This window comes from Felis catus, chromosome A3, assembly GCF_018350175.1.
Source record: "Felis catus isolate Fca126 chromosome A3, F.catus_Fca126_mat1.0, whole genome shotgun sequence".
In the NCBI taxonomy this organism is placed as follows: domain Eukaryota; kingdom Metazoa; phylum Chordata; class Mammalia; order Carnivora; family Felidae; genus Felis; species Felis catus.
In genome coordinates, this window is record NC_058370.1 from 63,731,213 (window position 1) to 63,758,776 (window position 27,564).

The following is a 27,564-nucleotide window of genomic DNA, read 5'->3' on the forward strand; positions in this document are numbered from 1 at the left end:
TAGTCACTCAAGGAAGTTTTAAAGTGGACATAACTACATGCTTTTCAGCAACCTTTAATAAAACTGCTTGATGAAATTAATTTTCCACGCCTACAAACACAAGTGGGGAAATGTTTCCTACTACTACACAAAGTGGATCAAGACAAGCCACTTATTCTTCTCTACTACTTGCTATTCCTTTTGATGTAGTAACCAAAAGTGCCTACCTCAGAGCTGCCTACAGGGAATACCAGCAATTATAGAACTAACTGCTTTTCAAAGACCTGTAAATCAAAGCAGGGAGGGGAGGGCACTGACAGGAGTGGCCGGAAGTACTTAAGTTCCTAGAATTTTTCTTTTTCAAATTTAATAGCCTCTTGAAACGTTATTTTTATACTATTCACACTAGTATTTTACAGAATATTGTCAAGTTTTTATTCATTAAAAAGTGACCAGAAACATCTTAGCAAGATGAAAGCTGCCGACAAAAAGCATCTAGTTTCCTTAGCAACAAATAAGTCTTAAAATCAGGTGGCTGACAACAAAGCGGAATGGATGCTACAGGGAAAAGGCAGCTCTCGTGTATACACCTTGTGCACCCAGATTCCTCTGCTAACGCTTCTGTTTTTGACCTGTGAGGAAGGCAAATTTTTATATTATACTGAGTAGAAGGCAAAATCAATACCCTCAGATAGCAGCTAGCATTAACACCCAACCTTAAACTCAAATAACTACACCTCCAGGAGTCACCATTCTTCATACTGAACACCTTGCCTTTCCCTTATGATATTACGATGAACTATTTTCAATACCAGTAACATGGTTTTGACAATGTTTCCACCTACGCAGTCTGGGTACACATTAATCCAAGATGGACTTCTAACATTTTAGGAGTGTAGAAACTGATGTTTGTGCGTTTTCTTTTTAAACAGCATCTTTTTCACAGGATTAGAAAAATGGTCAAGTAATGTCATAGATAAGTTCAAAAATGAAAACTGTAAGAAATGTCTTATTCATCAAAATGTGGGTAGGGTGAAAGAATCAGGTCAAATGAGACAATCCTGGTTCCGGCTCAATCACTAACTTTGACCAAATCATTTAACATCTCTGCCTTTCTTCATCCATCAATGCAGGTAATTTTATTAACATGTGATGAACACTGTAAAGCACCATAGCATTTGTTAAGTGTTTAGTAAACATCTGCTGTATTTTGGTTAATGAGGACTAGGAGATGGGCTTCATGGAACAGTGGCTATAATATGCATCAGTTTAGAAAACACTTTCAGAAACAATATCTCCTATGATTTTCACACTGACTTGCACAAGGCAGAGAAGTAACACTATCCCCATTTCAAGAAATTGAAGCAAAAGGACTGTTCCAGCTCCCATAATCAGTGGCTTAATTATAAATAGAACCAAGTCTTCTGGGTCCTAACCTACTACCAAATAATCTCCAAGGTTCTTTTAACTTTAAAATTACTTCCAAATTGTCCATAAGTTAAACTCATAAACTGTCTTATCAATCTCACTTAAGCAAAACATATAAAAAAAACACAGAAAGTTACCTTGACCTTCCCTGAGGTACGTATCAAGGACATGAACTACTCTGTATGCCCTCAATAGTAACTGAAATCAATACCTGTCAAGTTTACAGCTAATGTTGCATACTTACAAAATGATAAAACATAGGATAAATTCCCGGTAACTGCTTCACTTCTGAATTCAGCTTGTGAAAATACATTATTTTCAGGTAGACATCCATTTTCCTAGGGATAAAGCATATTTCAATGATAACATGCCTCAGCTATAAATATGTTGATATGCCATTCAAATTTCCTGTTTTCCCATTTCTTTATATCAACACATTCTTTGATAATCCTTCATCCAAAACATTTTCTAGAACAATACGTAAACTGAATAAATGAACTTTAACAAAAACTATGAGATAGAGTCTCAACATTCCAAATTAAATACCTAATCTTCAAATTCAAGTATGTGTTACCCTTAGGATGCCTTCCTTCTAGAAAGAATTTATTATTGAAGGCATGAGACCAATTCTCTCATTCATAACAAAATAAAAATTCAATGCACTTGGATTTAACACCAAATGGTGTTAAACCAATTTAACACCAAATGGTTAATCATGTGGCCCAATGCCATCATTTGTTTAATAATTTAATATCTGAGCCAAAATTCAACTCCAATACATTTACTGACTCACTGTATACTAGCACAATATTGAAAGCAACCTAATCAATAATAAGCAATAACTAGAAATAAATTAAGGTATATCCATACAATAAAACAGCACTCAAGCATAAAAAAATAACTGTTGGAATTACACACTGGAATAAAAGTGCCAAGTGAAAAAAGTAGGTTGGGGAAGTAAGACCCTGTGGGGAAATGAATTTTTAAATATAAATTTTTTAACAGTAAAATATGTATACCACAGGCTCAAAATACTCTGCTAAATACTCAGAGAAGAGAGGTAAAGACACTTAAGATATAAACTCTGCCTTTAAAAGGACTGTAGTTATGTAATTATTTCAAAGAAAGAAAAGAACACTAAAATTATTAGAAAAATCTAGGCATTATGGGAATAACCACCTAGGAAACAGACCTTCTAAACAAAGTATTTCTTATTAAGGTGGCTGGTGCTCTGCCATAATGTTCCTAACTGCAGACCACTTTGTTCTGAAAACGCAAAGTACAGCCCTTGCTGATCCAATGCACTATCCAAGTCAATTACTTCATTTGCCCCTTCATAAATGCCTTGCCTCTTGTGATGGGAACAGGAATTACTGGGTAGGAAAATAATGCTTTGCAGTCAAACAAAAGATTATTTTAAAAAAAGAATAAGTGTACTATGTATGGTAAGTATACTAAGACTGTATTATGAAAATTCATATACAAGTGAAAAGTAATGGTCAAAAACTGAAAACTTGTAGTTACACTGTAAAGCAGGATTAAGGAGCGTCTAAGTGTTTTATTTACATTTTTCTTGATATTGACATATTGCCTTTTAACACACAAGAAAATTGGTGTTTTACCTTTTCAAGTTTTTTAAGTTTAACCACTATAGATGTTACACTAACTGGTGTTTTTACAAAGCTTTTAGAAAATTGTATACAGACAATGACCATTTTTAGTACTAAGCTTAATGACTTTTCTTTTTTGGGGGTTACTACTAAACAATTAGGGAGGAAAGAAATCTCTTCAATTATGAAATTAAAACCACACTTACTTGGACTCACCTGCAAAACCCCACGAACTGACCTCACACTATCAAAGGATGGAAACACGTAATTTATATAGGTCTCCTGATCAGGATTTACTCCCACTTCATTCATTGCTTTGAGAACTTCAATTATACCTATAGGATAAAATTTAGAAGCACAGAAATGAAATACTTGGAACAAATTAACAAAAGATCAGAAAGTTCAGTTTATTTACTTTCTGAATCATAATGTATGAAAGAATACTCATTTTGTCTAAAAAGAGAAAGCAGAAAAGCAAAAGAACTGGGAAATACGATGACAAATCTATTAATCCAGTGGCAAGTTCTAAGGGAATATCCCACAAATTATAACTGTAAGAAAATTTAAAACAATTGAAAAATAAGCCTAATACTTCTGGTATTATACAAATGAACACAGATCATAAAATAGCACTGCTATTACACAGCAGTGATGGATCAACACAATAAAACTTGACCAGAATAAACACTGCAGAGGGAAGGGATGAGCGGGGCACAGGGCGAGGGGATCTGTCAAGGACAAAAGTGTTCTCTCAAGCCTTTATATTAAAAATTCCCTAATTGTTAACTTTAAAAATTTTTTTTAAGTTTTTATTTATTATTCTTGAGAGAGAGAGAGAACGAGCAAGCAAGCGAGCACGAGTGGGGTAGGGGCAGGGAGAGAATTCTAAGCTGTCAGCTCAGAACCCAATGTGGGGATTGAACTCACGAAACAGGAGATCATGACCTGAGCTGAGATCAAGAGTCAGACACTCGGGGCACCTGGGTGGCTCAGTTGGTTAAGCGTCCGACTTCAGCTCAGGTCATGATCTCACAGTCTGTGAGTTCCAGCCCCGCGTCGGGCTCTGTGCTGACAGCTCGGAGCCTGGAGCCTGTTTAGGATTCTGTGTCTCCCTCTCTCTCTGCCCCTCCCCTGCTCATGCTCTGTCTCTCTCTGTCTCAAAAATAAATAAAAATATTAAAAAAAAAAAAAAAAAAAGAGTCAGACACTCAACCAACTGAACCACCCAGGCACCCCTTAACTTCTGATTTCCTATTTTATAGGAGTAAATAGGAAAAAGGAACAACAGATTCTAAGAAATTATTATCTCGATATAGTTAAAAATAAAAATCTACAAGATTGTTGCTCCCTTCTCCCACTTACAAAAAAATCTTTTATTAAAGTCTTAAAAGTCACTGCATGTTTTCCAAAGCTATAGTTAGGTTCAAATAGTGCAAACGGATTCCTTTTTTTAAATTTATGTTTTAATGTTTATTTATTTTTCAGATAACGTGAGAGACAGAGTGTAAGCAGCAGAGGGGCAGACAGAGGGAGACACAGAATCTGAAGGGGGCTCCAGGCTCTGAGCTGTCAGCCCAGAGCCCGACGCGGGGCTTAAACTCATAAACCATGAGATAATGACCTGAGCGGAAGTCAGACACTTAACCAACTGAGCCACTCAGGCGCCCCCCACACTGATTTCTTTATACAAGACCAATTAATCTGGAAAATTACCAAACTACTCAGGTGTCACCTACCTTGACACACAGTTTAATAAAAGAAAGGACTCTTTAAAACTTATTTTCTTTAGTTTCATTACTTTCACATTAAAGCTTCCCCTAAAGATCCCTGTGTTTGCCCTATCACATCATCTACAGAAAAATTATATTTCTACAGGGGCGCCTGGGTGGCTCAGTCGGTTGAGTGTCCAATTTCAGCTCAGGTCATGATCTCGCAGTCCGTCAGTTCACACCCCATGTCAGGCTCTGTGCTGACAGCTCGGAGTCTGGAGCCTGCTTCAGATTCTGTGCCTCCCTCTCTCTCTGTCCCTCCCCACTCATGCTGTCTCTCTCTGTCAAAAATAAACATTAAAAAAAAACTTTTTTAATTACATTTCTACAAATTTGTTATATAATGTGCTCTAGCGCAATACTTGATTGTAAATTCCCACCGAGTACAGAAATATATCGGCAAGTGTGACAACATTATGAATATCTGCACATTATTTATTTAAATGTTTATTTATTCTTGAGAGACAGACAGAGACAGAGTATGAGTGGGGAGGGTCAGAGAGACAGGGAGACACAGAATCTGAAGCAGGCTCCAGGCTCTGAGCTGTTAGCACAGAGCCTGATGTAGAGCTTGAACTCACAAACTGTGAGATCATGAACTGAGCCGAAGTTGGACACTTAAGTGACTAAGCCACCCAGGCGCCCTGCACAATTCTTTTAGATAAAATTCAGATTATTATTCAGATTAAACAGTTTATTATACTTAAAATCACCTAATGATCTTCAAAACCTTAAATATTTAAACGTATTTTTTAAGATACAAATACAATACTTAAAAAACCCTCAAGGTAAAGCATGTGCTTAGTTCTAAGTTTAGGAGAACATGCATGTTGGTCCATAGAGCACACAGCAGGCATAACAATATTTGTAAGCAAAATTTAGGAGAAGTATTCCTCTAACAATTCACTAGGAATTACTACTAATAACATTGATAACTATCATAAAAAATGGCAAATCACACTATGCTCTTCTTTACATGCAAAGATTACTAAGCACTTGAGAGGAGGGCATAGCTAGTTGCCTTTCAATTACTAGTAACAGACTTGTGCTAATCTAATGTCCTCAAGGTCCTTTCTCACTAATAGGGATTGCTTTCATGACCACGGTTTAAAGTAAATAACTAAGTTTCTAGTAAGACTCTCCAGTGAAATGACAAAACAAAAACAAGTTCAAAGTTTAAAGAGACCTTTAAGTTTAAAGAGCTTTCTACCCTGTTCTGGCACTTAATGGTAGTGTAAATCTGAGCAAATAACTTTCCCTCTCTGAGCCATAATTTCTTTTTTTTTTTTAATTTTTAAATGTTTGTTTATTTTTGACAGAGAGACAGAGCATGAGTGGGGGAGGGGCAGAGAGAGGGAGACACAGAATCTGAAGCAGGCTCCAGGCTCTGAGCTGTCCGCACAGAGCCCGATGTGGGGCTCAAACTCATGGACCGCAAGATCATGACCTGAGCCAAAGTCGGACGGTTAACCAACTGAGCCACCCAGGCGCCCCCTGAGCCATAATTTCTTAGCTTACACATTAGAAATAACAATATGCCAGGAACCATGCCTTTTAGACACTTCGTCAAAAAACACCTGACTTAATCCTTCCTAACTACCATCCTTGTTAGATTCAGCAGATTGATATGTGTCAAGGCACTCGATGAATGGAAAATTTTTCTGACTTATAGAGTCTAGGCCTAGTGAATAAATAGAAACGGTATCAAGAACTGTAAGTACTACCCACAGGCATGGAAGAAATTCTTGTGGTCTAGGCCTAGAGGAAGACTGAGAACAGGAAAAAGAGAACACACTGAACAGAAAGAATCCTAGTACTTAGTTTTGATCAATCTATCAACAGCTGACTCCTGAACAACATGGGTTAGGGGCGCTGGCTCCAGTGCAATTGAAAATTCGCACATAACTTCTGACTCTCTAAAAACTTAACTACTAACAGCCTATGTTGACCAGAAGCCTTATCAAAAACAATCAATTAGTACATTATTTTGTATGTGCTATGTATTAAATACTGTATTCTTACAATAAAGTAACCTAGAGAAAAAAATGTTACACAGAAAGTGTAAGTTCTCTCTCTCCCTCTCTCAAAAGAAAGAAAGGAAGGAAGGAAGGAAGGAAGGAAGGAAGGAAGGAAGGAAGGAAGGAAGGAAGGAAGGAAGGAGCTCAGTCAGTTAAGCATCCAACTCTTGATTTTGGCTCAGGACATGTTCTCACGGTTCTCATGGTTCTCTCACGGTTCATGAGATCAAGCCCCGCGTCCAGACAATGCAGAGCCTCCTTGGGATTCCTGCTCTCCCTCTCTCTCTCTCTGCCCCTCCCCCACTCACATGCACATTCTCTCTCAAAATACTAAAAAATAAACTCAAAAAAAGAAAAAAAAATCGTTAAGGAAGAGAAAATACATTTTCAATACTGTATTTATTTAAAAAATCCGGGGGTGCCTGGGTGGCTCAGTCAGTTGGGTATCTGACTTCGGCTCAGGTCATGATCTCACAGTTCGTGAGTTCGAGCCCTGTGTCAGGCTCTGTGCTGACAACTCGGAGCCTGGAGCCTACTCTGGATTCTGTGTCTCCCTCTCTCTCTCTCTCTGCCTCACCCCTACTTGCTGTCTCTGAAAACTGAATAAACATTTAAAAATTTTTTTAATAAATAAATAAATAAATAATAAAAATAAAAAATCCATGTTTATGGGAACCTATGCAGTTCAAACCTGTTACCTGTATTTTCAGGGGCCAACTGTATTAACAAGGCTTTCGACTCAGTCTACTGGGGGTGGGGGGGGGTGTACTTCTCTATGTAAATAAAGCTGGAAATGTCTTCAGAAGTCAATCTTTATTTTAACCAAAGTGTTAAACTGAATGATTTCTCTAAGATCAAAGGCATATCTTGAATAAGAAACCAAGTCTCCTAGGGCAGGTCGGAAGCTCAGGCAGTTGAGCATCCAACTCTTAATTTTGGCTCAGGTCATGACCTCACAGTTTGTGGGTTTGAGCCCCATGTCAGGCTCTGCGCTGACAGTACAGAACCTGTTTGGGATTCTCTCTCTCCCTCTGTCTCTGTCCCTCTCCAGGTCGCATGCCCTCTCTCTCTCAAAATAAATAAATAAACATTAAAAAAAAAAAAAGTTTCCTAATTGCTGGCAGGTGCTTGTAACACCACAAAACTGCAAAAACCTACACTTTATCCTGGAATCAGAAGAACGTGGGATCAAGTCCTTGCTCTGTCACCAAAAACTGATTTTTAGCAGTTCTTCATCTATAAGAATGATGATAATAAAACTTTCCACTTAGCTCTCAAGGTGGTCATTTAAATTAAAGGAAAAAATGTGTGAAACCCTAAAAATACTAAATAAATGTTACTAGTAACAATAATGATTTCGTTTTTTTAGCTGTCTTAAAATACCCTAGTAATTTTTTACATTTTCTTAGTGATACCCAGAGTAAATGCAGAATAATGTAACTATATATTTGATTTTCTGATGTCTGAAAATAGACCAACAAATTGAATGTAAACAGAAGATTCTTATTTCTGTACAAAACACTTCACTCTGATATCTAGGATCCAAAGACATTTTATTCTCTTAACTCATTGTTCTTCCAAAAGGTACATTAGGGGGAGGAGTGTATTCTGCTCATTTAGAGGATGTGTGATGCCAGCATTTTTTAACATGTATTTTTCTAACTGAAATTAAAGTTGGTTTAAGAAAACCCAGGTCCAGGGGCACCTGGGTGGCTCAGTCGGTTAAGCGTCCGACTTCAGCTCAGGTCATGATCTCGCGGTCCATGAGTTCGAGCCCCGCGTCGGGCTCTGTGCTGACGGCTCAGAGCCTGCAGCCTGTTTCAGATTCTGTGTCTCCCTCTCTTTCTGACCCTCCCCTGTTCATGCTCTGTCTCAAAAATAAATAAACATTAAAAAAATTTTTTTTTTAAAAAAGAAAACCCAGGTCCACACCTGCCTGATCAGTTAAGTTCAGTCACTCCCTTAGGCATTCTGAGGGAGGATACAAAGATATTCACTTCAATAACTACAGTCCGATGGGAGGACAGAAAAACTTATCAATAAGGAGAAAAAAACACGATTGATCTCACATACCCACTTACCTCCTCCTAAAAAATACAATTCATATATTTTTTTAATTTTTTAAATATTTATTTATGTATTTTGAGAGAGAGGGGACAGCAGGGGGGGAGGAGGAAAGAGAGAATCCCAAGCAGGTGCCTTCATATTTCTCTTTTACTTATTTTTACTTTTATCTTTTTTTTAAATTTTTTTCTACGTTTATTCATTTATTTTGAGAGAGAGAGAGAAAGCACGAGTTGGGGAGGGGCAGAGAGAGAGGTGAGAGTGAGAATCCCAAACAGTCTCCATGCTGCCAGCACAGAGCCCAACACAGGGCTTGAACCCACGAACTGAACCATGAGATCATGACCTGAGCCGAAGTCAGATGCTTAACCAACTGAGCCACCTAGGTGCCCCTCGTATTTTTCTTTTAAATAAAAAGATTAAAATAATCATATATTAACCTAGGGAAACATAGATTCCAAACCTCTGTGAACTTAGAAAATCGAACTAAGACTAAGCAATCGAATACAAATATTTAAGGAGCACCTGATGGCTCAGTCGGTTGAGCCACCAACTCTTGATTTCGGTTCAGGTCACAATCTCACAGTTGTGAGATCTGAGCCCTCAGCAGGGCTCCGTGCTGGGCATGGAGCCTGCTTAAGATTCTCTCTCCCTTTCCCTCTGTCCCTCCCCTACTTGTGCACGTGCTCTCTCTCTCTCTCTCAAAAAAAAAAAAAAAAAAAAAAAAATTCAAAGATAGTCACGACAAAGTTTATGAATCCAGAGGAAAGCCTCCATTCAAAAAGCTTTGTAGAATTAAAATAGTTTATACTTTTGGGAAAGATAAATGGTTGATCTGAACAACTTCCACAAACTATGACCACTTACTCCACATGATTTTTGACTCTTATGTAGGGCACTCCCTCTACCAGAGGCAATATCTTATTTCTTGAAAAGTATTCTCTATTCAACTTTACTCAACTCAACTCTATTCAACTTTACTCAATTGGCATTCAAGCTTCTGTATGGCCCCTTCCTTATAGATCTTATCCCTTCTATACTCTTAACTTTTCGGTTTTCTAAATATACTCAGGGATATAAATCCTCAATCATCCTGGGTTATTCCCTCTCATTCAGGCCAACTTGCGAAAATTCTAAGTGGTGACTTTTCCATTTGTGCCACAGAGAAAAATACTAGTAAGATGAGCTATAAGGAAATCACTGTGAGAATCTTCCTTAGGGGTTGGTGATGGCTGAACTGGCAGCCAGAAATATTCTGGAATTCAATAATAGTATGAATGATCGTAGTATCGTGGAAAACTCTTGCTTCAGTTTGATCTGATCTCTAAATATCTTTCTCTGATTTCATGAAGGGTTTTATCTATTCCTTATGAAACGCTCCTCTACATCTTCCAACACTACAGCTGTTATTTTCTTCTGTTCTTTCTACCAGTTTATATAGGACATTTTCCTGGACAAGAACAAGTTCATTGCACTGATAAAAATGTGACCTTCTTACCTGACCCTGAAGAAACCATACAAAGTATGTATAGCCATTTTGTTGTCACATGAAGGACAACTGGAGAACACATACTTTACTATATTTCTGGACCTCCCACAAAGGGAGAAACTAGTTTTTAAAAACTGTAACACAACTGACAGTATCTTGTACCTCAAGTTACCTTTTTCAGCTTTTATGTTTTTCCAGATAAAACCATCACTGATTAAAAAACTTATACCACTTTTTTAAATGTCCTAATGTAAAAACTGGCATCTAACTTTTAGTTAATAGCTAAAAATTTTTATAAAATAAACACAGCATAACACAAATGTCTAATACGGAGGTGTTATGATATTTAAAAAGAGTGTTTAAAACAGAACAGAAATCCTCAGTTCTAAGCCCAGCAGCACTGACAGCTAGGTGTGGAACCCAAGGTCAGTCATGGAATCTCTCTGCTGCTCTCAGTTACTTCGTTAATATAAAGCAGTCTTTCAACAAGGCACCTTTGTGATCTAAATTATAAGCTTCTAAGAGAGGATGGATTCAAGATAAAGCCCATTTTTCTACTAGTTTGAGCTACAACTATCAAAAGAAATCACCTGAATTCTTCTATGCTTACTAAGTTGTTAAAGTGTGGTAACCAATTCAAGTCTAGACACACTGATACAGTTGAAGAAAGCAAATTTTCCTGATGAACAAACAAACATTTCAACAGGGGTATTTTCTTATCTGTGTAGAGGTGGACAATATGAATATGCCCGAAGATTTTCATGGAATGATGTAAATTTTCTCTGGTTCAAAAATACTGTGTTAAAGGTTACTTCTTGGGAGCTTTCAGAACTGGAGGATGTGCAAAGAGTTAATCAACTAGCATACTGTTTTCATGAAGATTTTTCTAAAAAGGATTTTGAGACTTTTATAGCCAGAAACAATTAGGGAATACTTGTTTCACCATTTCCTTTAGACCAGAAGACGACTATATATTTAAAATAAAATTGCAATATGAAAGTCTGCTAAAAGCACTTTTTTTGTTGTTTGTGCATTTTGTTTGTCACCCAGTGTCATACTAACAACTCTGCATCTCATTCTAAAGCACATTATACTGCGAGATAAAATGAAAAAGACCATTTTTTGTTTCCCCAAGGGGGAAGTACTTCTGTTAAAAGCATCTTTTTATGAGACTACTCTTTCTGAATTACCAATAATGCAAACCAAAGAATTAGATACTGTACTCTAAAATTTAATATTTGTTCAATTCTTATTCATATCCTATAGGTATCCCATGTGTACAAGGAAAAAGTATGCTAAATGCGTAAGTGTACTTAAGAACCTGAGAGATTGAACATTTCTGTCCTTCAATCAGCAGGCTGTCAGGTCATGAGCGCTCATTTTGCAATAAAAGTTTTCCTGCCTTTCCTATTATTGTAACTCAGCTCAGTTAAGGAGACTGGTCCACAAAGAAAATGGCTTGATTATGTATAACTTTATCTTGAATAAGGCTAGACAAATTAATTTTGAACGGTATATGTAAAATCAAAAACTAAGGAGTTTTTCGAAAAACTTAAAAATAAAAAACTGTTTAAAACTACACTCACAAGTCTGAATATCAAGATCAGAGACGAAGTCAGAATGAAATTAAGACGAAAGAAATCCACTGTTTTTAAAAATGCTTACCCAATTCTTGACTCTGACTTCAATCAATTCTATTTTCTCAGAAGGTCTACTACTCAGAGAGAAGTTTACCTTCCCAAAGAATCCAACTAGTGTGTGTAGAAACTTACACTGGATCTCTGGACCATTATGAATCTGTAAAAGGCAAAACCTAACCTTGAACATTTTTCTCCTTCTGATGTCCAGCTAGCAATGGCCAGAAATAATGAGTTCTGACAGGAAAACCTTCTTCCTTCAGAGCCTTCATTAGAGCTTTTGCCAAATCTGAAAGAGATATCATAAAATATTACAAAGCTACTTCAGCAAAACTTATTTATGTCAGTTTTAATGATGAGAATATCATACCAGTTTTATTGGCTTGTAATGCGCAGTGGAGTGTGAACTGCAAAGGAGATGTATGCATCTGGGATTCCTTTAACTGCTTGCAGTAATCTTGCAGCTTCTCTGCAGGCTAGGGGGAAAAGGTACCACACATCAGCCGGGTCTGCAAATATCCTACCATTTGACCTTCTGCAGATATGCTACCACTCCTGGAATGAAAAATTTCAACCTCTCGTCCTCTTTCTAACTGATAAACTTATAACACAGAAACAAAGTTTTCATAATGTTTGTAATTGGTCTCATCTCACAGTATGTTCTTCTACTTTATAGACTCTTATTTCACTGCCTATTACACTGTCAATAAAGTAAAAACAGACAGGATACCGTATTCATAGTCACACAGTGTCGTAAAAAGAAACTGCCAAAGTCATTCAGATTGTCTTCCCTTGATACAGGACATGCTAATAAAATTTGGAATGCTGTATCTTCCAATTTTTCAGTGACTAAAAGCAGAATGAGGTTCATTGCATCTGGGAAGAAAAGAAAAGAAAGACATATTCTGTTACTGAATTGAATAATATTTTTACACTGCAGCCACTCTGAAAGACAAACTTATGAACTACAAAGGCCAAAAGGATATATCTCCCTAGATAACAGTGAAACACTTCCAAATCAAAACATTCCCATCTGCTCATTAACTCAAGTTGTTTAGTTCATTAATCTGACTTCTAAGAGTCCTGTGTTCATGTACTACAATCCCCTATCGTTAGAGAATGCCTTTTCCATCATGTAAGAATAGTAATTCAGATTTTTAGAAAAATCATAAAAATAAATTTTTAAAAACTACCTGGAATATATCTTCTTTCATATGTAATTTTTTCCAAAATTTCTGGGACATATTGAGAATACCCAGCTTTACTGAAACTAAAAATAATTTGCAATAAATCACGGTCCATAAGGTAAAGATCAGACTTCTTCACCTTCTCCAGAGTCTGTAGACAGTTTCAGAAATTAGAAGAACGAGTTAGAAACCAGTATTTTTAAATTATAGCCAAATAAATTAAAATACCAAAATTTAAAAAATTAGGAACATACACCATCTAAAGGTTTAGGGCTTATATTATAAAACAGAAAACATTACATTTCAGCAATAACTAAGATCAACACCAAGGTACCAAACTTTAAAAATTCTCCATCAATACTAATGTCTACAAGAAATACCTTTAAAAACAGATATAAGCTACACTTTTCTGCTTCATGCAAAACGTTAACACAAGCTCACACAAATGATTTTTTTTTATGCAATAGTTTTAAAGTATTATTTACATGACATAAGACATACCTGCTTAACATGATCAATGTCACCCTTTTCAGCATATGCATTCAATAATGCTAAGTATGTGTCTGGACCAGGCTCAATTCCAGCCTCTCTCATCACTGTGAGAATATTTTCTGCATTCTCTATATCTCTGGAAGTTATTCAAAGAAAACAGAACAGATTATTATAATACTGGCAAATGTAATACTATCATTCTAAAATATATTAGCCTGTACTTATTAAAATTAACAACTCTTATAAACCATTTAGCAAAGGACATCAGAAAAGAGCAAATACACATGAAACCAGCTATAGGTTTCTGAAACAACAAAAATAATAAATGTTCCCAATTTTTACAGGTAACTTTTCCAAAAGAGAAACCAAACTGCATAATAATCACATAGACCTTAAATCAATGTGCCCTCTTTCATCAAGTGTGCTATGACTCAAATTTACCTTTTTAGGGAAGAATAACATTTAGTAAATTATTCTTCAAAAATAAAACTGTTTTCCAAGAGCATCAAGAGGGCAGTTAAAATACAAAGTCAAGGGGCGCCTGGGTGGCTCAGTCGGTTGAGCGTCCGACTTCAGCTCAGGTCATGATCTCACAGTTCGTGAGTTTGAGCCCCGCGTTGGGGCCTGTGCTGACAGCTCGGAGCCTAGAGACTGCTTCGGATTCTGTGTCTCCCTCTCTCTCTGCCCCTCCCCCACGCATGCTCTGTCTCTCTCCCTCTGTCAAAAATAAATAAAAATTTAAAAACAAACAAAAAGTCAACTAGTTTGGATCAGGCCCAATTTTTAAAATTGAATTATTTTCAAATAAAAGTTTTATGAAACAGATAAATTTAAGAATAAGTTCTTAAAAAATTGCATGTTCTACTTCACACGCTCAAAATTTTTGAGGGGTTAGATAAACATGGTTTAAGAATTTTCTACAATAATTTCCTATAATTTAAACCTCGCTCGAGAACAAAACCTTAAGTTGAACATTACCCGGCTCTTGCATGCCCTGTAACAAGAGCACTGAAAACTGCCTCCGTGATTGGCAGGTCCTTAGTTTTCATAAATCCAAGAATCTTGCTGCAATAAAAGAGAAATGAAAATACTTTTTGGAAATATACATCAGAACCACTTTTTACAACATACAAACACAAAATCTCACTCCCTGAAATTATATCAATTATATCAAATTATAGATCTTGAACTACCCTTGGTAAAAATAGCAGGTAAGTTTTTAAAATTTGATTGTTTCTTCTATACTAATTAACCTTTAAAAAGCCTATAAAGTTTAATAAAAATCCATTCAATTAAAAATGAATTATACATTTCAATTTATTCCTTATTTCCTAAAGCTGCCATCCAAAAGTAGTACTAAATTTTACAGAGAAATAAACGTCACAACGGATTTTATATGAATCAGCAAGATAGAATATTGCAAGTTTTATAAATGAATACAGTTTAAATGGCTAAGAACATTTCCTTTAGGAAATAATCAATTTAAAAGGACTAAAGCCAACTTTATACACCTCAGCAATTTTAAGCCTCTGTTCCAGTAAATCAAAATTTTAATTAAAATAGCAATACTCATTTATCTTTCCCCTCTTACACAATTTTATATTTTACTTAAGTCATATTACCAAATTTGCTAGATTAAAATCCTTCTGAAATAATTTCCCTAAGAAGAAGCTTAAAAGAAAAAGAAAGACAAATGAACGTACCCTAGGTTTACAGGACTTAACAAATTTGTTTGCTTAAACATACATTTATAGAGCTCCATACCTGGCACCTTCAATATCTCCTACATTACAATAAGCTGCGATCAACCTCTGGTATGTCACCTGCCAATGAAATGGGCTAGTTAATATTTTTTTAAATACTATTTTTTTCCTGGGATTGAAAAAAAAAGTGATATAACCAATAAACATTTACGATAGCAGCTACCTACTCGATTTGGTTGAATGTTTGCTTCCTCCATTTTTGCCAAGAAGTCAGTTGGTGAAAATTTATATTCATTTTGAAGATAAACTTTAAGTAAAGCATTATAATGACTTACATCATACACAGTACCTACAAATAAAATTTAAATCAAATTTTTAGAAAAGGACCTAAAATCATATTCTTTATCACAACTAAAATATGCATACTTAAATTTAACAAACAAAAGGGGTAAAATGGTCACTTCAGCATTTCACCCCCTACTTAGGCCCAACTATACAGAAATCTTGTCAGAACAGAGCAAGTTAAGCATTTAAGACAGTAATTAACTGAATTACTATACAGTCACAAGTAACTGCTTATTCAGATGTTAAGATGTAAAGTGACAAAGATTTTCTTACTTATGAAGCATAATATCCCTTCCTGTTAGAAAATGTTGACAATACCTCTGTATTTAAAGTGACAAACATTTTTGGTAGAAAGTAGTCCTTGCCACAGAACAGACACACCAAGACGGACTGTGACTGCAGTTGTTCTATACAGGGAGGACTGTACTAGCAGACCTGGTTATTTACTCACCAGGCTACTCAGTGTTTGTTTGAAGGCTCCATTTCCAGTTATAGTTTCTAGTCTGCTATTGTTAATTACCCCTATTCCAAAGCTCTTTGTTTTCTTCCAGGTCCTATCTTGCCTAAGGCCACATCAATCAAGGTAACCATTCAGCCTTCCTCAACCCACTGATGACATCTTGGTCACCGTATCAATCTAATGCTAATGTTTTACTAAATTTGCATGAATTAAATTTGTATCTAAACTGCCTGTAGCAACACAGGCCTTTGGTCAGTCAGTTTGAGATTCTAGACCACACAGGACTTATTCTATTAATATTTGCTTTCATCTTACTAGACTTGTACATACTGTGCTATGTTTCAGAAACTGTGCTAAGTGCTCTGCATCTAGAGGCTCTGTTAGTCTTCACAACGCTTTGAGACGTACTCTTATCCCCATCTTATGCATGAGGAAAACTGACTCTTCCACTTGTCCAAGGCCACATGGCTAGTAAGTGACCACAGATTTGAATGTAGGTGGTCTGCCCTGAGTGCCCAATCTGTTAACCATTGTAACACTTTATATAAGGCCTTAAGGGGAACCATGTACAATTCAACATCTGCAATGTGACTGTGCATCAAGGTTACCATACGGCGTCTGAAAACTTCTAAAAAATCAAGTTGAACTCTAATAATGGTTGGCTAAAAAGCGGCTCTAAGGCTGAAAGAACGTATATCCTTTTTCACAAGAATTTCTCCCAGTTCAACATGTATTTTTAAATCACATGACTTACTGACATACAGAAATTTCTAGTTTTTTTGAAGTCAATTCTTTATTTTCACTTTCCTGCTGCTTTTATACCTAGAAGACTATTTTCCATTCTGAAATCCATTATTCATCTATTCTTCTCAAAACTTTAAACAAACGAACTTGTCATCAAAATTAGTTCTAGATGAATTCAAAACTGAGGTGAGGCTCTGTGTTTATTGTATAGTTTTCTTCCATATAGGTACTACATGTTTCTTGAAGGATATTCATAGATATTTTATATATTTGTGACTAAACTTAGAACCTTCTACCCATTTTATTTTCTAACTAGGAAAAGTTATAGATTCCTGAACATTTAATATTTCCTACTACTTTACTGTAAGTTGATTTTCTGGGATTTTACAGGTAAACAAGTATATCATCTAAAGAATCGCAATTTCTCATATTGTTTCACAACCTATTTCACTGCATGATATTAGTTGTTGGCTTTAAATTTAACATGTTAAAGAAGTATCCTTCTATTCTTTGTTAAGGTTTTTAAAAATCAAGAATGAACATTGGATTTTATCTAATGGTCTTTTAAACTATGTTATTTTCTGAATAGATACTATGTTCACGGTTCAAAATTTTCAAAGCATAAAAAGGTACAGAGTAAAACTGTATCTGGTATTTATTATCCTTCAAGAACTATTTTAATGTTATATGCATATACAGATATAAATATTTTTCTTCAAAATAGTAGCATACTATATACACCATTCTGCACCTTAATTTTTCCTTCTATTTTGGAGAACACCCCACGTTAGTATAGAAGAACTCCTTTTTTAACAGTTGCACAGTATCCCATTTCATGGACACCCCATAATTTATCTGATCCCCAGTGAGAGACATTAGAGTTGGTTCCAATTCCTAACTCTTACAAACAAGCCACAATAAAGGATATCCCTTTGCACATTTGAATATATCTGTGATCTAAATTTTTTTTTAAATTTTTTAATGTTTATTTATTTTGGAGAATGGAGGAGAGGGAGGGGAGGGTCAGAGAGAGGGACACACAGAATTCGAAGCAGACTCCAAACTCTGAGCTGTCAGCACAGAGCCTGATGCAGGGCTCGAACTCATGAACTACAAGATCATGATGTGAGCTGAAGTCAGATGCTTAACCTGCTGAGCCACCCAGGTACCCATTATCTAAATTCTAACAAATGGAACTGCTTGGTCAAATGGTATGTGCGCTCCCAACTTTGACAATACAACTGCCTTTTTATCCTGTCCTTTTTCTTTTTAACTTACCATAAAAGTAATAATTGTTATGAAAATTACTTTATTTTTTCATTTGAGTATAGTTGACAATTATTTTATTCTCAATGCCTCTAGATGTCGCTATAACTCACCAGATAAATATTACCAAGTAGCTCTTCCATAAAATTGAATTATAGCATTTATGTAAATAAATTCTTATTTACCAAAAGAAAAAATATCTACACTTTTTATATATACACATATTTTTTTTTTCAACGTTTATTTATTTTTGGGACAGAGAGAGACAGAGCATGAACAGGCGAGGGGCAGAGAGAGAGGGAGACACAGAATCGGAAACAGGCTCCAGGCTCTGAGCCATCAGCCCAGAGCCCGACGCAGGGCTCGAACTCACGGACCGCGAGATCGTGACCTGGCTGAAGTCGGACGCTTAACCGACTGCGCCACCCAGGCGCCCCTATATACACTTATTTTTAAACAATCATACCCAATTTCTGAAGTTTGTCCCATATCCTATGAGCAAATTCGGTTCTCTCTGATAACTGTAGTTCAGGCAAGAGAGAACCACAGCTGCGCAGGAGAAGCAAGGCTTGATTACCACCTGGGCTCCCTGTGAAAAAAGGTAACAGATATCATTTAACACAACAGCAATATCATACAGGTAAATATCAAAACTTAAACTGAAATCCGTAAATAGTCAAAACTCTCCTGCCTCACTGAGATGGTAAGAGTACCCACAAACTAGAAAAACCCTACCCAAATCCACAAGTAACATTTACAATGTTACTAAAAATTATGTTTTTAAAATTAGTCTGCTTTTAAAAAGCTAAGGTTATGAATCCATGTAATCTGCAAGGCTCTATACCATATAAAAATACACAGAACTTAATTTATAAGCACTACTTACTACAATTCAAAGGCTAAGCTTCTCAGTATCTTATGAAAATAGTACAGAGCAGTACAATTAAAACCCATGAATACCAAGTTTACAATCAATTACAAAATAATGTAAACTTCCTTCTCCCTTTATCCATGGCCTTTATCTACATGTCTCTGAAAGATGACTTTAAAACCAAACAAAAACAAAAAACAAACCATTCACTGTATGATTCCACTTAAATAAAGTATCCAAAATAAGAAACCTGCAAGGCCAAAAAGTACACTAGGAGTCGTCTAAGGCTGGAAGGGATGAGGAGTTGGGGGATAATGGCTACGGGTTTGGAGATTTCTTTTTGAGGTGATAAAAATATTCTAAAATTAACTATGGTAATAGTCGTTCAACTCTGAATAAATCAAAAAGAGAAAATGATACAATAGCTTTTAAATACACACAATTATAACTGACACTTCTTTCATATCCATCATCATTAGATTCCATAGCTTCTTAATGTGAATGAAATCCACAGATGGGCTTTAGGAAGCTGGTGAATATTCTGTAACTACATGCAAAATTATGTGCATGTTTGCATGCTCGGCTTGTGGGGGGTGGGAGGTGGTAAGAGGGCCTACAACCTTCCACCAGATTATCAAAGTAAGTGATTCAAATGGATTATAATAGCTAAGTGAAAATGAAAGGGAAATAATGATTATTGGTCCTTCTGGGAATCTATCATATGTAAGCATCTTAGGGAAAGTTGACACCATACAAGGCAAGATAAGAAACGCTTCCAAACGATTTACCACTGAGTGACTTTTTTTTATAAAAAAGTGGAAAGCAAGAAGACAATTTTTATTTGCTGATTTTGGAAAAAATATCTAATACAAAAATGTTTCATGCAAAACTTTGCCCTGATGAGTTGGAAAGATCAAAAGATCACAATCATAACATAAAATCATGATCAATAGAAATAACAAAATTAAAAGTATCAAATAACATGTTTTGCAGTGATCTTGCCCCGAAACAAGAAAATATACAAAAAATTTGAAATACCTGAGTGACAGGTGTTATCAAAGACTTTTTGTAGAAGAGTCTTTGGGATGCGGCCAGTTCTTCGGACAGAATTATCCAGTCTCATTAGAGCCCAGTCAAATTGACTGGCATTCTTTCTATGAGAGGAGGGCTCCTCTTGAAGATAATTCTTTTTCTCAACAGCAATGGCATATAGCCTGGCTTGGCTCAGCAGCCCTCTATAAAATGAAACACAATTGGTAATTAACTAAACTCACTTATTATCCATATAAATTCTTTTATTGAGCAAAATTTATGCAAAGTTTATTGGTTACCAAATACCTAAATTTTGGTACAAAACCAGAAATGCTCAGAGAAGTGTAAGATGGTAGAAAAGAAAAGTTCTGCCTTTTACTCGAAATAAAATCACAAGCACACACAAATTGTATGCAAAGTAAATCTCCTGAATAACTGTGTCTTGATAACTTTCCACATGGAATCATTTCAAAGACAATAATATGATGTGGTTTAAGCGTGTGTGTGTGTGTGTGTGTGTGTGTGTGTGTGTTTTATTTTCCTTAAGTAAAACCAGCTTAATGAAGGAAAATGAAGCAGTTTATGCTACAAAGTTCTTCTCACCTTTACAGAGATCTAAAATGTACTTAAAATTCTGATAACTGCTTTCAAATGTTTTCTAGGTGTAATCTCATTATGAATTTAAAAGAAGACCAATAACCAAGTTTAAATTATGCAATTTTTTAAAGAATCATTCATGGGGCGCCTGGGTGGCGCAGTCGGTTAAGCGTCCGACTTCAGCCAGGTCACGATCTCACGGTCTGTGAGTTCGAGCCCCGTGTCGGGCTCTGGGCTGATGGCTCAGAGCCTGGAGCCTGTTTCCGATTCTGTGTCTCCCTCTCTCTCTCGGCCCCTCACCCGTTCATGCTCTGTCTCTCTCTGTCCCAAAAATAAATAAACGTTGAAAAAAAAAAATTAAAAAAAAAAAAAAAAAAGAACCATTCAGGACCAAAGAATTTTCAATCTCTCTAAATAAATTTGAAACATTTTATAGTGACTGTTTCGGCTCTCAATTCATAGCTGCTTTCCATCTGTCAAAATACTAATTATATAGTACCTTTCTAGTTATTTTAACAACTTCAATCATTGAAAATAAAACTAGATTTCTGGTATTAAACATCATTAATTTTCAGGGGCTCCTGGGTGACTCAGTCGGTTAAGTGTCCGAATGCAGCTCAGGTCATGATCTCACGGTTTGTGGGTTCGAGCCCTGCCTTCGGCTCTGTGCTGACAGCTCAGAGCCTGGAGCCTGTTTCGGATTCTGTGTATCCCTCACTCTCTGCCCCTCCCCCGTTTGTACTCTGTCTCTCAAAAAAATAAATAAATAAATAAATAAATAAATAAATAAATAAATAAATAAACATCATTAATTTTCAAAAATTAAAAAAAAGTTTATAAATTAGATAAGGTCAGATTAATACATGTAGGTTTATAAAGAACAAAAAACCTTTTTTTTTAATTTTTTTAACGTTTATTTATTTTTGAGACAGAGAGAGACAGAGCATGAATGGGGGGAGGGCCAGAGAGAGGGAGACACAGAATCTGAAACAGGCTCCAGGCTCTGAGCTGTCAGCACAGAGCCCGACACGGGGCTCGAACTCACGGACCGTGAGATCATGACCCGAGCCGAAGTCGGCCACTCACCTGACTGAGCCACCCAGGTGCCCCAACAAAAAACCTTTAAAGCATTCAATATTTTAATAATAGGAGAAGTAACACATAAGCCAAATGCTCTAAAACATGAAATCAGAGGTATTCCATACTGCAGAAATATAGGCTATACCTGATTTACAAATAACAGACTTAAAAATAATCCTTATGTGTGAGAAATACCCTATCATGAAACTTTGAATTGATTTTAAACTTTCTCTGCATTCAAACACCACTTTTTAACACAAAATTTCTAATGCACAAAGATTTACATTTATTCCAAAATATCTTAGAGTTTCCAATAGCAGCTAGTTAAGTATAACTAAATAATATATACAAAGTACATATTAACAAAGTGTGATATAAAAAAATACTTATTAATCCAGGGACACCTTCATGATAATCCCATTTTTCTTGCAGGTGCACATGTTTACCCCAATTACCAATAAACATTTACATAGTAGTAAGTTTAAAAATAAAGCTGTTGTTTTCCTACCCTATGTTCTCTACCTGGAAAACCAGTCACAAATTGAATGATTAAGTATATGATACTTGATACTACTTTAAAGAAATCTACGCCAAAAGTTTCACCACAAGGTTATGTAAAATACAGAGGCAGTAACAGATACTAGACTAGAAATTCTATTACTGTGATCTGGGACAAATCACAAGCACTCTGGCCATCAATGATTCTACCTATGTAAACAAATTGGAAAACAGTGGAAAAAATCAGGATACTAATTAAATAAGACAATGTTTTCTTACCTTTACAAATCTAATGATCAGCACACTGTAGATGACTAATTGATTAATTTGTAAATGGCTCATTTGTTAAATGAGCTGAATTAATTAAATGCTAATTACCTATGAACCATAGAAGATACGCTCCTACTTATTTATTCATTATTTTCAAAGGTTTTCTCTGGTCATTTGCCTATCTACTGGATCAGTTGTTACTAAACTATGCCCTTGTTAGGCAAACACAAAACAGCATTATTTTAAATCACCCAGAACATGTCAAGTTCAGGTGAATATGCAATAAATAATACTGTTCAAAACAACCAAAGCTAATTAATACGGGAATTTCAACATTGTAGTGAAGTACATTTGCCAAGATTTTCTTATACAACCCAAATCTTATAAACTGTGAAAAAGCACAAAAATAAAACCTTTGCTAAAAGGCAGTTTTAAGACGTAAGATCAAACAAACACAAAATTCAGAGAGAAGACAAAGTACACTATTCTGAACATTTTAAAGCTAATTTTTCCACAAATAAATCTTTAATGCAGCCAACTCTCCTTCACACAAGTATACTCAATTTCATTTTTTTTTTTTTAAGTTTATTTTGAGAGAGAGAGAGAGCGTGCGCACACACGTACAAGCAGGGAAGGAACAGAGAGAAGAAACAGAATTCCAAGCAGGCTCCGCACCATCAGTGCAGAGCCTGACGTGGGGCTTGAACTCATGAACCCTGAGACCATGACCTGAGCTGAGATCAAGAATTGGACGCTTAACTGCACCACCCAGGTGCCCCAGTATATTCACTCAACTTTCGTTAGATAAGCTGAACTATGGACCCACCATAGAATGAACTGGGGTGAGGGAAGGGTTACACATTTAACCAAAAGATTCTTCACTCTTCAAAAAGTCTCCAGTGCTTCCCTACATGGTAGTGCTTTCTACATTTATTTAAAAAAAAATTTTTTTAATGTTTTTATTTATTTTTGAGACAGAGAGAGACAGAGCATGGGGGAGGGGCAGAGAGAGAGGGGAGGGGCAGAGAGAGAGGGAGACAGAATCGGAAGCAGGCTCCAGGCTCTGAGCTGTTAGCACAGAGCCCGATGCGGGGCTCGAACTCATGGACTGTGAGATCATGACCTGAGCCGAAGTTGGACGCTTAGTAACTGAGCCACCCAGGCGCCCCATATTTATTTTTTTTTTAATGTTTATTTATTTCTGAGACAGAGAGAGACAGAGTATGAGTGGGGGAGGGGCCGAGAGAGAGGGAGACACAGAATCTGAAGCAGGCTCCAGGCTCCAAGCTGTCAGCACAGAGCCTGATGCGGGGCTCAAACTCACAGACCGCGAGATCATGAGCTGAGCCGAAGTCGGACCCTCAACCCACTGAGCCACCTAGGCGCCCCTACATTTATTATTTGGCCCAAAATTTATTTTTAAATTCCTCAGTAACAAGAATTTCACGCCTGGAACAACAGGTATGTTGTGATAGAAAGTAAAGAAAAGAACAACTCCGGGGTGAAGGAGAGTCTATGTAGTATAGGCACCTACCCATCAAGCTTGCACAAGCTGGAACGCACTGCCTCCAATCTGATGACCAAAACTGATGTAACCACATAAGTGAAAATTTCATCATCTCATCAACAAGTCATAAATGGCTCTTTTGAATTTTTGAGTTAAACATCTTAGGTTCCCTCCAGAGACTCTGGCACTCACCACTAACATTCAGATTACCCACGAATTTCCTCTGGTAAAATGTGGCATTGTTTTTATCATTTTTTTTTTTTAACTGGTGGTGGTTTTTATTTCAACTCTTTAGTACAAAAAATAATGACTTTATAGTTGAGTGTCCATATTTCAAAAAGGTACAAGGACCTATTATTATAAGCAGGCTTCCGTGAGATTCCCCTCTTTAAGCCTGTACTTTTTTCCAATACTTTACTTTTTTCTAATATTTTACTTTTTCAAGGCATTTTTAGGTTTACAGAAAAAGTGTGCAGAGTACAGAGTTCCTGTATATCCTCTTCCCCTTCACCCAGTCTCCCCTATTTACATCTTGCATTAGTGTGGTACATGTGTTACAAATGATGAACCAATCATGATACATTAACTAAAGCCTACAGTTTACAATAGGGTTCACTCTGTGAAAAACCTATGGGTTCTGACAAATCTATGGTAAGCACTACCGTACCACACATAAGAGTTTCACTGCCCTGAAAATGCCCTATGCTCCACCTATTCATCCCTTCCCCCCTCCTCCTGAACCGCTATTAATTACCTTTGTCCTTCTCTATAGTTTTGCCTTTTCCAAAATGTCTTACAGTTGGAATCACACAGTAACGGAGCCTTTTTCAGACTGGCTTCTTTCACCTACCAAAATACATTTAAGGTTCTTCCATGTCTTTTTGTGGCTTGATTAACACATTTCTTTTTAGTGCTGAATAATACTCCATTTTACAAATTTACATAATTTGTTTATCTGTTCACCTAATGAAGAACAGACATACTGGCTGATTCCAACCTGGGCAAATATGAATAAAGCATCAATAAACATTTGTGTGCAGACTTTAATGTGGATGTAAATTTTCAATTCACTTAAGTAAATATCTAGGAGTGTGACTGCTGGATTATAGGGTAAGCTTATGTTTATTCAGCTTTGCAAGAAACTGACAAACTGCCTTCCAAAATGGCTGTACCACTTTGCATTCCCACCAGCAATAAATAGGAGAGCTCCCTATTGCCCCACCTCCTCACCAACATTTGGTCCCGAAGATGTTTTGGATTTTAGTCATTTTAAAAAGTATGTAGTGGTATCTAATTGTTGTTTGAATCTGCAATTCCCTAATGACATATGATGGTGAACATCTTTTCATACGCTTACTTGCCTCCTATATGTATTCCTTTGTGAACTTTCCAAATCTTCTGTTCATTTCCAATTGGGTTATTACGTTTTTCTTTTTCTTTTTTAATTTTCTTATTGTTGAGTTTTAAGAGATCTTTGTATGTTTTGGGTAGTCTTGGTGTTTATTTTTTCAAATAAACTTTTTATTGAAGTGTTACTCATTCTTTTTAAACTTCAAATGTACACCAAACAAACACACATTCTCAAAACATCATCTTTCCTGTTACTGTCATCATTTTGCTATTATAAGTCAATCCAGCTTCTAGCACTTTGGAGCTACTAGAGTTTAAAAAAAAGATACAGGGCGCCTGGGTGGCGCAGTCGGTTAAGCGTCCGACTTCAGCCAGGTCACGATCTCGCGGTCCGTGAGTTCGAGCCCTGCGTCGGGCTCTGGGCTGATGGCTCAGAGCCTGGAGCCTGTTTCTGATTCTGTGTCTCCCTCTCTCTCTGCCCCTCCCCCGTTCATGCTCTGTCTCTCTCTGTCCCAAAAAAATAAATAAAAAACGTTGGAAAAAAAAAAAAAGATACAGATATGCAATAGAATAGGTATAACCAGTAGTTAATGTATATTATGCATTTAATGATGCATGCTAAATAACAAAAAATTATTACTATAATCCTCATTTTACAGATAAAACTGAAGCAACCTGCCCAGAGTCACAGTAAAAGCTAGTTAATGACAGGATGACAGGTCCAGGATTTGTACCTGGGTAGTCATCTTCTGAAAGGAGTTCAACGTGGCAGAAAGGCATCAAGAAAATGAATGCGGCTGCAAAGGGGGTTCACAATGGAAAGTGGTAGCAGTGGGGATCTCAAACTTATCTCATGTTCTTACCAATCCCCTATTTTAATTATTCCACTCGAGTTTTCTTTAGCCTGTTGATACGGCTGACTACATGGATTGATTTTCAAATGTTGAGCCACCATCGCACACAGTTATAATTCTTTTTATACATCTTATATATTACTGATTCCACTTAAGTTTTAACATGTTAAAAATTCAAAAAGATAATGCCTTTTTTCTTGGTAGGCTCCATGCCCCATGTGTGGCTTGAACTCATGACCCTGAGATCAAGAGTCACATGCTCTCCTGACTGAGCCAACCACACGCCCCAACAGAGAAAGTTTTTAAATGTTTATTTATTTATTTAGAAAGAGAGAGAATGAGCACACATGGGGGGAGAGGCAGAGAGAGGGTAAGAGAGAATCCCAAGCAGGCTCCACACTCAGTGTGGAACTCAGTATGGAGCCTGACTTGGGGCTGGTTGCCACAGCCACCATATCATGACCTGAGTCAATATCAAGAGTCACTTAACCCACTAAGTCACCCAGGCACCCCCAGAGAAATGTTTTTTAAAAATACTAGTTGTTCACTTCACAATTCAGATTGGTACCCCAAACCATAAGCTGTATCGTGACTTCAATAAACCCTATCTTTGAGGGTCAAGGAGTATAATTTCTATAGTAGTCCACACAAGAAAAAAATACACAATGCCTCCTTTTAAAAGTGGTTGGTACTCCTTTCAAATTTCTCTACTGCTACTGACTATACCACCACTACGTGGATTCCACAACCCTGGAATCGTGACCGGAGCTGAAATCAAGAGTCGGCTCCACCGACTGAGGCACCCAGATGCCCCCAGAATACATGGGTTTTTTACAACAAACTCCTTACTTTCTTAGGCTTCAGCTTTTATTAATACAACTGCCAGATCAACCATCCCCCAAACCATCTTCATGTCATTCCCTCTTTAATATCCTTTAGTTGTTCTTTACTTTTACACAACAAACCTAAGTTCTTTGATTTATTAATTCAAAAAATATTTACTGAGCACCTTCTATGTCCAAGGCACCGTGCTAGGATCAGCCCTTCTACTTATCTAGTAAGTAAATCTGATAATCAATTAAACTTCAAAAAAAATTTAAAAACTGCTGTTAAGCTCTAGAAGGAAATAAGGGACTTCAATGAAAGAGTAACAGCAGGGTTCTATTATGAATAAAATGTTCAAGAAAAATGGGGATGCCTGGCTGGCTCAGTTGGAAGAGCATGCGACTCTTGATCCCGAGGTCATGAGTTTGAGCCCACACAGGATGTAGAGATTACTAAAAAATAAAATCGTTTAAAAAATGCTCAAGGTAA

General features: G+C 36.5%; 1 protein-coding gene across 1 annotated transcript in view; it reads right to left on the reverse strand.

The window, feature by feature from the left end:
• Positions 1–27,564, reverse strand: part of LRPPRC (leucine rich pentatricopeptide repeat containing) — a 111,626-nt gene that overhangs the window by 75,575 nt on the left and 8,487 nt on the right. The window contains exons 2-13 of the mRNA XM_011281043.4: positions 20,101–20,297; positions 18,658–18,780; positions 15,604–15,725; positions 15,438–15,496; positions 14,652–14,738; positions 13,683–13,809; positions 13,188–13,332; positions 12,725–12,870; positions 12,365–12,470; positions 12,176–12,283; positions 3,234–3,352; positions 1,652–1,745 (exon numbers count right to left, since the gene is read on the reverse strand). Coding sequence (XP_011279345.3) covers positions 1,652–1,745; positions 3,234–3,352; positions 12,176–12,283; positions 12,365–12,470; positions 12,725–12,870; positions 13,188–13,332; positions 13,683–13,809; positions 14,652–14,738; positions 15,438–15,496; positions 15,604–15,725; positions 18,658–18,780; positions 20,101–20,297 — 1,433 coding nt within the window. The remainder of the gene's footprint in view (positions 1–1,651; positions 1,746–3,233; positions 3,353–12,175; positions 12,284–12,364; positions 12,471–12,724; positions 12,871–13,187; positions 13,333–13,682; positions 13,810–14,651; positions 14,739–15,437; positions 15,497–15,603; positions 15,726–18,657; positions 18,781–20,100; positions 20,298–27,564) is intronic.